We start from the raw sequence: 14,555 nt of genomic DNA on the forward strand, positions 1-14,555 counted from the left end.
GCTCAGAGTCTGAGATTTACAGTTTGTTATCTTTTTCCTTTAATTTTATAACATGTATCAACTGAGAAAACAGTTTATCTCAAAAATATCCTTCAACTATTACAACTTTGACAAACTGGCTGCTTTCTTCACAGAAATACCACTCCTCCTGGTTTCCTTATCTGTTTACCACTCCACAACTGTCCCACATGGAATGAGTACCCATGTACAGAAACTCACACAAAGAAAACAAATTGGTTTCCTCCATCATACTGTCTTAAGATGCTTAAACTTTAGACATTAATTGAAAACTTGCACATGTCATGTAAATAACTATAGACTCCTTAGCCGGTACACCAACTTTCCACAAAAGCTCGCTGGATAGAGGGGCCCAGCAGCCTCTGGAGATGCTGCTGCCTGACCACATTCTCCACCATTGCCTTTGAGGGGCAAGAAATGGCAATGAAGTGGTGGGCACTCTCACAAACCCATGCTTGGGATGGCGCTTTCCTCTTCATCTTTTATTCCCATCAGTCCTAGGCCAGAGAGTGATCCATGAGCACTGCAACAAAACGAATGAAGACAGGTTTCTATCAATAAGGCTGAGGCTCCTAGGCTAGATGATGTTAAGTTTTTGAGTATTTGTGTTCTGCAGGGTGAGAGGCAGGCCAATTTAGAAAGTTGTCTGTTGAAGATAGTTCAATGGAAAGAACATTGACTAATCCAGAGGCCTGATTCAAATCTCCGCTCTACCACCTAAGAGATGTAAGGCACATCTCAAACAAGACTTACTTTTTTCAACTACAAAACTCTAGATTTTTAAAATTACTGTCTCACAGGGCTTTTGGGAGAACCACAGACAATAGTATCCAATATACACTGAGCATTCATTACATGACAAGACTGTTTTAAGCACATCTCATTTAATTCTCAAAAGAGCTTGGTGATGATGTTAAGTATTACTATTATCTCCATTTTTCAAATAAACAGACTCATAGATATTATATAACCTGTTCAAGTCATACAACCACATAAGTAGTGGCAGAACCAGGATTTTTTTCCCCTTACAATACTGGGAATGGAACCCAGGGGCATTCTACCTCCGAGCTACACCTCCAGCCTGATTTTTTATTCTTTATTTTGAAACAGCATCTCACTGAGTTGCAAAGAGCCTAAGTAGCTGAGGCAGTCCTCGAGCCACGATCCTCCTGTCTTAGCCTCCCAAATGCTGAGATTACAAGTGTGCGCCACCATGCCTGGATAGAACCAGGATTTTAAAAATGGAAATCTGTCTTTCCAGTCCTTATAAATTGTTAAGTCTTTTGTTCATTTTACTTAATCTCTTTTGTAGTATATACTATGTACCAAGCTTTATTTGAAAAACTACAATACATTAACTTATTTACTAATGTATGAGTAAAATATCTGGTGCTTTGCTTAGAACTGAGGAGTCATCCATTGCCTGTTAGGTCGTCATAAATAAATTGGGTTAGCGGTCTGAGGTGCTCTTCCTCAGAAACAAGCAAAGACAAACATATAACCTGTCTCACCTGATGTCTGATCTTATGCTGGCAAGCACTAGCCTGCTGGGGATGAAAGAGTGGAGCTTTGAGGGCAAGTGGGTAGTTAGATTATTAGGGTTGAAGTACTTGTTAGTTGTATGACCTTAAGTTGCTGAAGCTGAGATTTCTTTTCTTTGTTAAAAAGGGGCTCTAAGCCGGGCGTGGTGGCGCACACTTGTAATCCCTGCACTTGGGAGGCAGAGACAGGAGGATCGCGCAGGTTCGAAGCCAGCCGCGCGCGCTGGCTTAGGAGACCCTGTTTCCAAATAAAAATGTAAAAATAGGTCTGGGAGTATAGCCCGGAGGTAGAAGGGCTTCCAGGAACCCCAGTACCACCACCAAAAAAAGGGGGGGCTCTAATACCTTTAAATATAGATAGCATAGTGCTTGCAAATTAAAATAGCAATGATTAATATTTTCAATATTAATTTCGCCAGGTACCAGAAATATAAAGATTAAGAGCTGAGTCAGCTCCTAGCGGACAAAACCTGTTGTCTTTGCTTTTTTTTGGTGATACTGGGATTCCTGGAAGCCCTTCTCCCTCCAGGCTACACTCCCAGACCTTTTTTTTAGTTATTTGGAAACAGGGTCTCTTAAGCCAGCGAGGCTGACTACGAACCTGCGCGATCCTCCTGTCTCCACCTCCCAAGCGCGGGGATTACAAGCGTGCGCCACCGCGCCTGGCTTTGCTTCTTTTATTTTTACTGAGTATTTGGTTTCCCAAATGTGTCCACTGGCATCATTGAGACAGTTGCACAGATCAGGCTCAGTGAAGTTAGTAATGCAGACTGGAGAAATGTATTCTATTACCAAGTTTGATCAATATGGCCACAGAAATCAGAAGGTGACTTTTAAAAGAAAGAATTCATGTTTCCTCACTGTAGCATTTGCTGCTTTACAGGGAGTTACTCTCTGTAGTTACCTGATTTGTCAAACTCATACTGGGATCTTTGCTGCAGCCACACTGAGTTTTTGTGCTCCCTGGCCTCAATACTTCTTCCCCAGCCTTTGCCCTCTGTGAAATATCCAGACTTCTGGAAGGAGAATGCTAGCTATGGAATACTGCCTTAGTTTACCTGCAAAATGGGGACTGCAATATAAGTATCTTACCTGGGAAGATGAAGACCAGTCTCCTACTGTACTCCTACCTCCAGACCGGCTGGTCCTGAGGAGCTATCTAAGGACCAGTCCCCAATCCCTCAGAGCTTTTCCTTGATTAAAAAAGTTTTAATGGCAATCTTGGCTCACTTTTTAACCTCTTACTGTAAACTTCCCCACAAGCCTATGTAAAGTATATTGGCTTATGACTATCCATCCCTAACTTAAACACCTAATACTCATTTCTGCTTCTCTGAGAAAGTGGTTTTTTCAAGCTACCCAGAAGGTAGACTGTCTACCAGTGATCAGCCATCAAATGCATGTTGTGAGGTTTTTGACAGGAAATACATTTTGGATGCAAGATTCAAGTCCTGAGGTATTCATACTCTGCAATTTGTAGTTTACCATATCTCCTACAATGTCAGAATCTTAGTGACTATTTTCTTTTTTCCTAAAAATAATACAATTCAATGCCAATCTGCTCCCCCAAATCCATGTCCTCTTTCTCTTTTCCTCTAATCTATACTTCATTCACTCATTCACCTATTCACTTGTTCCAGAACCACCCAATCTTTATACTTTAGGATTTAACATTAAGATTTTTCTTTAAAGAAAGGACTTAAACAAGAATTTAAAAATCACTGATTTACTTCTACTCCCTCATTTTAGAAGGGAAATTGAGACAATCAGAAGGTGGCATGGTCACTTGTGAGAGGTAACAGAAGAAGAAACGGGACCCCAAATCCTGTTCCAGTATTCCTTAGGCTTAGAATCAGCAAATAGGCTTTACTTTTAAAAAATAATTGGGACAGCCAGGCATGGCGGCACACGCTTGTAATCCCAGCATTTGGGAGGCTGACATAGAAGGATTGCAGTTCGCGGACAGCCTCAGCTACTTAGTGAGGTCTTTTGCAACTCAGTGAGACCCTGTCTCAAAATAAAGAATAAAAAATAGGGCAGAGGGTGTAGCTTGAAGGTAGAATGCCCCTGGGTTCCATCCCCAGTACCGGAAAAATAAATAATGGGGACAGTGAGGGGAAGTGAGGGAAGCCAAGAACATACTACTGATACATTGGGAGAGGTGGCCTTGATCACACCTAAGTCTGGGGTTTCTTTTAGGACACCTCAACCTTTTTACTTAAGGGTTTAAGGAAGTTACTTCTTAGACCAGAGGGGCTACAGGACACAAGATCTCTGATTTTAAACTGGGATAAGCTGTTTTGAGTTACCAACCAATAAGTGAAATGATAAAACACCACATAAATCTAAGAGATAGGAAATCTAATTCCTATCTCTTAGAACTATGAGATGACCCATCTAAGTATTTATATGCCTGGATATTAACAAAAGGTCTTTCTCCAAAAACAGCTTAAGTCCAAGGGCCAGTCATGAGAGAAAACCTATCACAGTCCTTACCTATTGGTTCCTGGTAGGAGGATGAGGCAAAGAGTGCCTGGGCTCAGGCTGTGGTAGAGCCTTCCAATCTTCCGGCTCCAACGCCAGGCCACTATCTTCGGGTGGTCCAGCTTCAGAGTCTAGGATTAAAGCCATGTGTCAACACTTAGCCAAAATACCTTCTGCTCACCTTTGGAGGGTGGGCCTTCTGCTCATCTTTGGATACTTCCTCAAGATCTAAGGCCATGGGATCCCAATAAAGGCTCTGAAAAAATCCATTATTAAAACTGGAGCCCATGGTTCAGGCCTCCAAGGTAGTTTAAGCCCCCTCAAGGGAAGGCAACTGCTGTCCTTTCCTCCAGATGGGTCTTCCAGGGACCCTTAGTTAGGGGAGCCACATCACTGATGAGGCTGCTTAGTCTGGCCTCTGCAATGAAGTATCTTTGTGCCTTTGGGAGAGTCACTCATCAGCTCCTACCTCTACTTCCCATCTTCTCAGTGTGAGAGATCAGGACAGGGTTTTCCAAACTACAGACATTTTATCTCCTCTCTTAAGTGATTTCTCTCAATTTCTTTCTTAGCTTTGTCTAAGTAATACTATTAATGAAATTTCAGGTTCACTGTGGTTGTATACTTCAATGACTGTTAGAAAAATAAGTCCCTAACTATAAAAGTGAAAATAAACAAGTTCATCTATGACAACCAAAATTGATCTTGTATGTATATCACACTTTGGGAAACCTCAACGAGATCTCTGAAGACTTGTCTAGTTCTCTGACTTCCCACCTTGGTCCCACAAAGTCCCTTGGAGAGCCACTGGAGGACTAAAAACTTGATTTTAGTAGGTATGGAAGGGGCAAAGTATGAGAGATCTGGGAGAAAAACAGATATGACCAGGACTAGAGGAAAGAGTGACACAAGATAAGTCAGGGCAAAAAAAGCAAAAGATCAAGTGTCTCGGAGCAGAACCATCCAGAAACAGAAGTCCAGAGTAGCTGCCTTTCCCCTCTGACCTCAGAAGTCACCCACTCTGCTCACCTGCAAGGCCTGCTTCTCTGTGGGAGGAGGTATAACTCGAAGCCCCGGGGGCCTTCTTGATTCAGGCGGTGAACTTCTAAGCCATGCATGGAGGTGCCTTGGGGTTAGGGCATATCTGCCTTTCAGCTTCCAGTACTTGCCTGTGAGAATGCTGAGGGCCCTCTGAGCATTGAGAAAGGCTTTAAATTCTGAAAGCAAGAATATCCCCATATTCTCTTATTATGGGCCAGGAAAACTGATCACCTTATAAGCTGGAGCCTGGCCAGGGCCCGCAGGGAAGAATAGAATCAGGAGCTCCTGCCCTGGTCTACCCCAGGAGGGCTTGTTTGGTGAACCTTCCCTTTCTCTGGCCTCCTGTTATCACCATCCCAAATCTCCTTTAAGGCTATACTTGGTGGTAGAGACTTACTCAAAAAACAGTATTTTTTCTGATTTCCACTTCTAAGATCTTTAGGCAAGATCACAGCATCCAGGCCAATGAAAAGGTTAGAATGCTGCATCAGGTATTCTTTGAAGGTTTCACTCACTCCAGACAGGTAAATAGTATCTCGGTTCTCTGAATCTTGTTCCAACTCCTTAATAAGTTTGTCACAATCAAGGGTGAGCTCTGTCACAGGCCTCTGCACCTAACCAAGGAAAGGGGGTATTAGTAGTGGAAAGTTACTACTTTCAACCTCAAGACTATTGTATTAGCAACTTAATTTTACAGGTTTCTAGTCTGTAAAGAGGCTGATGATGACTGTCTCATGGAACTATGATTAGAAACATATGATTCAGAAACATATATGTTCCCTAACTCCCTGCCTCCCATACTCAATGAAATTGTTTACTTGCACAAGAAAGTTCAAATTACCTCTTCTCCCTGAAAATTGAAGGAATAGGCAGCCACAAAGAACTACCCAGAATAAACTTCCTGGGGCTTAAGTAGTGGTAAAGAATACAAAGAAGACCCCAATCTAGCCCAGAATGAGTTTGACAAAAATAAAAGCTGTTATTAGGACACTGATAAGAGAATGTTAGACTTGGCTGAAGACATTCTATAACCATTCCATAATAAAAAATGTTGTGCTTGTGCTTTCAAGGGTGTTTCCTGTATCTTGGGGTGCTGTACATAGCGGCTATGTTAGGCCAGGCCTGAGTAAAGGGGCCTGGTTTTCAGCTTTCTCTGGCCACTTTACCTTAATGTAGATATCATCCAGCAGAATGCCATTCAAGGTCTCTATGGCCAGCTGGGCAGCTTCTAGAATTTCATACTGTATACAGAGATGAGGCTGCAGAAAGACCAAGATTTCTTCACTGTTACTTTCCAGCTCAAATTGCTGGAGAAGGTACTGTAAAAGAGACCCAAACTACAGTAGCCAAAGCTATCATAATGGGTGCCCTTTCTGTGGTGAGCTACATAGGCAGTGATAGCAGATTATCAAGTAGCATGACCAAGGTTCAGGAGCTGGTTCCCAGAAAATAATGAATCTTTATTTGCTTTTTTTTTTTTTTTTTTTTTTTTTTTTGGTGGTAGTACTTTGAATTGAACCCAGAGATGTTCAGCCACTGAGCTACATCCCCAGCCCATCTGTCCATCCATCTATCCATTGCTACTGGGGATTGAACTCAGGAACATCCTACCTCTGAGCTACATCCCAACCTTTTTTTATTGTGAAACGGTCTTGCTAAGTTACTGAGGGTGGCTTCAAACCTGCAATTCTCGTGTCTCAGCATCCCAAGAACTGCGATTATAGGGGTGTGCCATCATGCCTGGCTTATTTTTAATTTTTTGTTGTTGTTGTTGTTGTTGTTGTTGTTGTTGTTGTTGTTTGGTTCTGGGGATGGAACCCAGGGGCATTCTACCTCTGAGCTATACCCCCAGCCCTATTTTTTATTCTTTATTTTGAAACAAGGTCTTACTGAGTTGCAAAGAGCCTCAATAAGTAGCTGAGGCTGTCCTCGAACCAATATCCTCCTGTCTCATCCTCCCAAATGCTGGGATTACAAGCATGCTCCACCATGCCCGGCTTTTATTTTTAATTTTAAAACAGGGCCTAAGTTACTGCACACTAGCCTCAAACCTGCGATCCTCCTGTCTCATGCTCTCAAGTACTGGGATTACCAGTGTGCCCAGCCCCTTATTTGCAATTAAAAATCAAAGTCCTTCTGAACTATGTGAATTTAAAAACTGATATGCAAATATTATTTTTATAAGTAAAACAAGCTCTTTACAGGATTTTTATGTAAATAAAAATCCAATACACAAACCTTACTCTTAGTGTATTCTTAAGAGAATTTTTTTAACAAAACAAAAAATTAATTAACTCTTCCTCCTACATCTTACCTTAGCTATAAGCCTACTTGCTAGTTAAGCTCTATAAAGCTTCCCAAGACATGGACATTACTGTTTTAACACTGAGGTCATAATCAGAAGGCCCACAGGCTACATCCAACTAGCAGACATATTTTTGGTCTGGCTTACATAATATTTAAGAAAGTTGAAGCGAAAACATGGAAACTAGCAGATTTCTCAATTCTCAAAGCAAACAAAACAAAACACATATTCCAAAGCCAAAAAATCTGGTAACATGGGGTATACATTTTTGTGGGTCAACAACTCCCAATAGACAGAGTTGGAGACAATCAAGCTAATTTTGGTATCTGTACAGCTCCAGAAGTCATCTGAATTTCTAACAATAATCTAAAAGGTAAAAATCTAAATTTTCTAGTCTCCTTACCTGATGAGTTTCAAAAACAAGAGTCATTGAACAAACTGGGCCAAAGCCCTTAAAAAGCGTCTTGAGAGCTGTAAAGTTACAATTTTTAGTAAATGGCCCAGCGTAAACAGTTGACATCTCTATCCACTTGATCCTCATCTATAGGAAAAACAACAGAATATAATGAAAACATGGATATAGACAGAGAGTTGAAATGAGTTAAAATATGGGACAATACCACCTCAAAAATTTTTTTGACAAAAACAATTACCAAGTATATAAGAATTTATTTTATTTATTTATTTGGTGGTACTGGGGTTCCGGGAAGCCCTTCTACCTCCGGGCTACACTCCCAGACCTATTTTATATTTTTTTATTTTTGGAAACAGGATCTTTTAAGCCAGTGCGGCTGACTTCGAATCTGTACAATCCTCCTGTCTCCGCCTCCCAAGCGCGGGGATTACAAGCGTGTGCCATCACGCCCGGCTGTATATAAGAATTTATATAGTTTATTCCAACATTATTTATAATAGAAAAATGTATAAAGCACAAATGCCATAATATGTATACCATATAGCAGAATATACTATTGTTCCTTAAAAATAAGAGAAGGTATGTAGTGACATGGAAAAATGTAAAATATAAAATATTTTAGTGAAAAAATAAAGTTGTAAAATAGTATGCATAGTTCAATTCTTATTCTTTTGTTTTGTGCAACTAGGGATTGAACCTAGGGGCAATCTATCTCTGAGCCACACCGCAGCCATATTTTTTAATTCTTTATTTTGAAACAGAGTCTCACTAAGTTGCAGAAAGTGAGCCTCACTAAGTAGCTGAGGTTGTCAGTGAACCTGTGATCCTCCTGTCTCAGTCTCCCAAGTACTGGGATTACAAGCGTGCACCACCACACCCAGCTCAATTCTTATAAGAATGTCTTTTAATTGTTAACATATACATTGAAAAAGATTTGGAGAAATACACATAAACTTAATACTTTTAATAAATGCACCATTACTTTCTTTCATTAAGTAAGGCTGTTGAGCAGAACCATTTACTTACCCTTTTGTTCATCTCCTCAGTGAGGACAGGTGAAAAGGGCTCAAAAGAGAGCTGAACAATGCTGAAGGGAAATAGAGGGATTTCCATTCTTGCCTGTTCAAGGACCTGCAGAGAACAGCACAGCCTGGATGAGGCAGGAACCTAGTGCACACTTTATAAACATACTTTTACTCCCATTAAAAAGTAATGTAGCTTAGCAGAAAAGCCATAAAAATCAACAAAAAGAATAAATAAACCCTTATAGGACATGTACCTTCAGCATTCAAATAAGCCCTAGGACATAGGGCTACTACACAGTCTCTATAATACCTCAGGTAAGAAAATAAGTGAAATCCCAATAGAACTCCCAACAGTGTACACTGCTAAGCCTATGTACAAAATAAGCAAGAGAAGAATCTTAAGAAATTTAGTGGCAAAAACAACAACAAAAATACTACCACAGGCATGGAAGAATTAGAGTAAGCACAAACAAAATCATCTCCAGAAAGGAAAAGTTCAACTAAATGCCAAATAATGAACACAGGTCATGATTTGCTACTTCACAGCCTGTAACTATAAGGAAGATAGGTATATAGGCTCTAAAAAGAAGCAGGGACAAACTGCTTAGGAAATTTGGGACAGCTAGAGGCATATGCACAATTCCAAAGGAAACAAATTTTCAGAACAGTTTTAGAAGGTCATGGACCCTCTAACTAAGCTGACTTCGAAAGTTTTTCCTGAACAAAACAGTTCATGAAAGAACTGGTTATTTTTCAAATGCCCATCTTGACAGCAGCGGCAACAAAATCACATGGCATCCAAAGAAAGAAGCAAACCTACCCAATCAAAAGAAGAAAATCTAATTCCAGAAACTGAACCTAAAGAATGTAGAGCTATGAATGGCTTGATAAATTTCAATCCCAACAGTGTTGTCCCTTAGTATGCACAGGGGACTGGCTCCATTACTCCAGAAAATACCAAAATCTGCACACGACCTAAGTGCATATAATGTACGTAAAGTAGCATATAACATATGAACATTCCCCTGTATATTTTAAGTCACTGTTTCTAAATTGCATATAGTTTCTAACAAAATGAGAACGTGACTATGTAAACAGCTATTATACTGTATTGCTTAAGGAATGACAAAGAAAAAAGCCTGTACATGCATGTTCAGTACAAATGTATTTTTTTCTGAATGTTTTTTATTTATGGCTGTTTAAATGCATGGATGTGGAAGCTGCATTCATATGGCTGACTGTAACTGTCTAAAAGAAGATGCTTAATAAGAGCCATGCATTACGAGCACATGCTCGTAATCCCAGTACTTGGTAGGCTCGAGACAGGTGGATATCAGGTTCATGGCCAACTTCAGCTACTTAATGAGGCCCTCCCTCCTCAACTTAGTAAGACCATTTTGAAAAAAGAGAAAAAAATAGGGTTGGAAGTCTAGCTTGGAGGTAGAATGCTATGTTTAATCTCCAGTACTGCCAAAAGAATAATTAATAAGCTAAGACAATTTAAAATAACTGAAATGAAAATGACTGTCTAAAGATTCTTAATGAGCGAAAAGGGAACACAGACAACTAACAAAATCAGGAAAATGATGCATGAACAACATCACCAAAGAGAAACTATAAAAAACAATCAAATTTTAGAGTTGAAAAATTCACCAGAGGGGTTCAACAGCAGACTTGATTAGGCAGAAGAGAGAAATCAATGATCTTGGAAGATAAATTATTTAAAATCACTAAGTTAGAATAACAAGAAGCAAAAGAATGAAAAAAAAAGTGGAGTATGCTTAAGGAATTTATATCATACTATTTACAAGAAACAACTGTGTGCCTTGGTAAATATATTATTAACTTATTCCACACAAAAACTGCATACAGGCTTAAAGAAGCCTTATTCATAACTGCCAAAACTTAGAAGCAACTAAGATGTTCATCAGTAGGTGAATGGATAAATACACTAAACATACATATGATGGAATATTATTTGATGTTAAATAAGCTATCAACTGCAGAGGCCAAGGGAGGTACAAAGCACTGAAAAGACATGGGAAAAACTTATATACATTATTACTAAGTGAAATAAGGCAATCTGAAAAGGCTACATATATATCCGGGAAGAGATATATATGTATATAAGGAAAGCTTACGAAGGCAATAAAAAAAGATTAGTGGTTTCCAGGGAGAAAGGAGTTGGGAGAGATGAATAGGCAGAATATATCAATTATAAGATTTTAAAGGCAATGAAACCATTCTATATGATACTATAATGGTAGATATATCATCATACATTTGCCAAAATCCATAGCAAATACACTACCAAGAGTGGACCGTATAGCCGGGCATGGTGGCGCACGCTTATATAATCCCCATGTTTGGGAGGCTGAAACTGGAGGATCGCACAGGTTCAAAGCCAGCCTCAGCTACTTAATGAGGCTCTCAGCAACTTAGTGAGACCCTGTTTCTGAATAAAATATAAAATAGGTCTGGAGTGTAGCCCAGAGGTAGAAAAGCCCCTGGGTTCCACCCTCAGTACCACCAAAAAAAAAAAAAAAATTGGATGGACCTTAATCATAATCAACCAAATGGACTTTGGTTGATTTGTATCAAAGGAGGTTTATTGATTGTAATAAATGCATCACTCTGGTGTAGACTGTTGACAGCAGAGGAGAATGTAGGAGGTAAATGGAAAAACACACTTCCCATGCAATTTTGCTGTGAATCAAAAACTGCTCTAAAAAGTAAAGTCCATTAAAAAAATAATAATGCTCACAAAACCTTTAAGGTCTATGTAGGTGTGCAGGATGGGGTTAAAAAAAAAAAAGGAAAAGAAACAACAACTCTCAGGACATTGGAAAAAGAAAGTCAGTGATACTTGAGAGATGGGAAATAAATGAGTGAGCCCTTAAATTTCTCTAGCTTTCTACCTACAGAAAGTCTCCAGGATTTAAGAGAAGCGGGGAAATCTGCTGGCTAGACTATCAGAAGGCAAATAACTACACACCTAAGTCTAGAGATTTATAAAGAACCTCTCTTCAAATTTTCAGTTAAGTACTAATTAGCATATCAATGTACACAAACCCCATAAGGCCTGGGAAATAATACCCAAAAGGATCACAGGGAACAATCCTAAAGGCTCACTTAGGACCAGGAATAGTTTAGATTCCTGAAACTAGAGTGCAAAATCTCATAATTCATGGAGCATTAAGCACTTAAGTATGGTTTTGCTTTGATAGTGGGGTAAAAATTGCTTTAGTTTCACCTAAAAACCTGAAAAGCAAATCCAAAAGGATCAAAGTCACTATTATATCCAGAGCATAATTCACAAATATTTATAAGAAAAAATATAGTACTCAATAAGGTTAAATGTACTATGTCTAGCTGGGTGTGGTGGCACACACTTGTAATGCTAGTACTTGGGAGGCTGAGACAGGAGAATCAAAGGTTTTCAGGCAGCCTCAGCAACTTAATGAAGTTCTCTCCACAACTTAGTGAGGTGTTGTTTCAAAATAAAAAAATAACATACAACTGAGAGTGTAGCTCAGAGGCAGAACACTCTTAGGTTTAATCCCCAATAACACCAAAATAAAAAATACTACTTCTGGCATGCAATTAAAAAACAAAAACAAAAACTAGCCAGGCATGGTGGCACACTTATAATCCCAGCATTCGGGAGGCTGAGACCTGAGGATCATGATTCATGGACAGCCTCAGCTACTTAGCGAGGCCCTTTGCAACTCAGTGAGACCCTGTTTCAGAAAACAAAAAGACTGAAAAATAGGGCTGGGGGTGTAGCTCAGAGGTACAATGCCCCTGGGTTCCATCCCCGGTACAGAAAAAAAAAAAAAAAAAAAAAAAAAGAGAGAAAAAAACAACAATAACAAAAAATACTAGCAGGCAGACGTGCAAAGAAACATGAAAATACAATCCATAATGAGGCTAAAATTTAAGGCTTACTAAAAATATGACATAAATGATCAAATTAATAGATGAGGACATTAAAATAGTTATTGTAACCATGAAGCTAGAGGAAGCCACATGATGGCATGCGCCTGTAATCCCAGTAACCTGGGAGGGTGAGACAGATGGCTGCAGATTTGCCACCAGTCTCAGCAGTTTAGCAAGGCTTTTTGCAACTTACTGAGACCCTGTTTCAAATTAAAAAATAAAATAGGGCTGGGGTTATAGCTCGAGGGAAAATGTCTCTGGGTTCAATCCCCAGTAGCCCCCCACCAAAAAAAAAGAAGCTAGAGGGAAGTTTGAGTATGTTCACTAGAGACATGGAAGATATAACAGCACCAATCTACCTCTAGAGATTACAATGACAATGTTGCAATAGAAATGATTAAGGAACTTGAAGACCTAACATCACAGAATATCTAAACAAAAGAAGAAAAAAGACTGGGAGAAAATGAACAGAGCATCAGTGAGTGATGAAGCAACTTTAAACATCCTAATATGTTTAGAGCTGGAATCCCCAAAGGAGGGGAGGGCAGTGAAGAAAAAGTTGGAATAGTCAAAAAATTGTTTTTCTAACTAAATTAACAAAATAAACTCACGAATTCCTGAACTCAACAAGCTCCAAGTGTAATCTCAGCATTAAGGAGGCAGAAACTGAAGGATCATGGTTCATGGACAGCCTCAGCTAGTTAGTGAGGCCTTTTGCAACTCAGTGAGACCCTGTTTCAAAATTAAAAGGACTACAAAAATAGGGCTGGGGGTGTAGCTTGGAAATACAATGCCCCTGGGTTCCCTAGTACTGCAAAAATAAATAAATAAACAAAGTTATACCAAAATAAATCAAGATTGAATTGCTTAAAACCAGTGACTAAAATAGCCAGAGAAAAAGTCCTATTTATATGGAGAAATAGTGATAAGGGTAATATATTTCTCCTCAGAAATCAGGTTAGAAGACAATGTAAGAATGGCTTTAAAGTACATGAACAAATGTCAACCTACATATTTACTTCCATCCAAAATATCTTTCAAACACAAAGATTAAAGAATGTACAAAGCTTTAAGAATTTAGCAATTATAGACCTGCACTGCCCAGGTAAAAAATCTGGATTTATACAAAGAAATGAGAAGCACTAAATATGATAATAATAACATGGCAAAATAACTAATATGTCTTCTTATTAAAATGTCTTTAAACAATTGAGCTTTTAAAGCAAAAACAGTTAATTATAGTGTAGGCTTTACAATATTTGTAGAAGTAAAGCCTGACAACAACAACAGCACTCAGGCTAGGGGAAAATTCGAGGGGAAATGCAAGTGCATAGTTACAAGGTTCCTATACCTGGAGTGGCATAATGTTGCTTAAAGGAAAACTGTAGTCAGATGGAGCAGTCCATTCCTGTAATCCCAGTACTTTGGGAGGCTAAGAAAGCAAGACTGTAGTTTTGAGGCCAACCTCAGCAACTTAGTGAGACCTTGTTTCAAAATTAAAAGTAAAAAGGGCTAGGGTGTAGAATGCCCTAGGTTCAATCCCTAGTAGCTACCTGCCCTAAAAATAGGTAAACTATGTGTAATGATGTGACCATCATTACAAATTATAAATCCTAAAGCAACACTATAATAATAAAAAACTGTAGCTAATAAATTGCCAAAGAAAATAAAATCATTAAAAATGTTTCATTAATTAAAAAGGAGGGGGGAGAAGAGATAGATGGAGCAAATAGAAAACAAGATGACAGATTTTAAACCTAACAGTATCAATAATCATACCAAATACC

General features: G+C 39.1%; 1 protein-coding gene across 1 annotated transcript in view; it reads right to left on the reverse strand.

Annotated features, from left to right (window-relative positions):
* Window positions 1-459: 459 nt before the first annotated feature.
* The window catches only part of REXO5 (RNA exonuclease 5), a gene marked incomplete at both ends in the record, with an annotated part of 36,901 nt that continues 22,805 nt past the window's right edge, over window positions 460-14,555 (reverse strand). Inside the window, 7 exons of the mRNA XM_080703014.1 lie at window positions 460-541; window positions 4,056-4,174; window positions 5,073-5,260; window positions 5,482-5,698; window positions 6,251-6,343; window positions 7,793-7,930; window positions 8,831-8,935. Of these exons, the coding sequence (XP_080559140.1) occupies window positions 460-541; window positions 4,056-4,174; window positions 5,073-5,260; window positions 5,482-5,698; window positions 6,251-6,343; window positions 7,793-7,930; window positions 8,831-8,935 (942 nt within the window). The remainder of the gene's footprint in view (window positions 542-4,055; window positions 4,175-5,072; window positions 5,261-5,481; window positions 5,699-6,250; window positions 6,344-7,792; window positions 7,931-8,830; window positions 8,936-14,555) is intronic.

This window comes from Muscardinus avellanarius, assembly GCF_963383645.1.
Source record: "Muscardinus avellanarius genome assembly, chromosome: 10".
NCBI lineage: Eukaryota > Metazoa > Chordata > Mammalia > Rodentia > Gliridae > Muscardinus > Muscardinus avellanarius.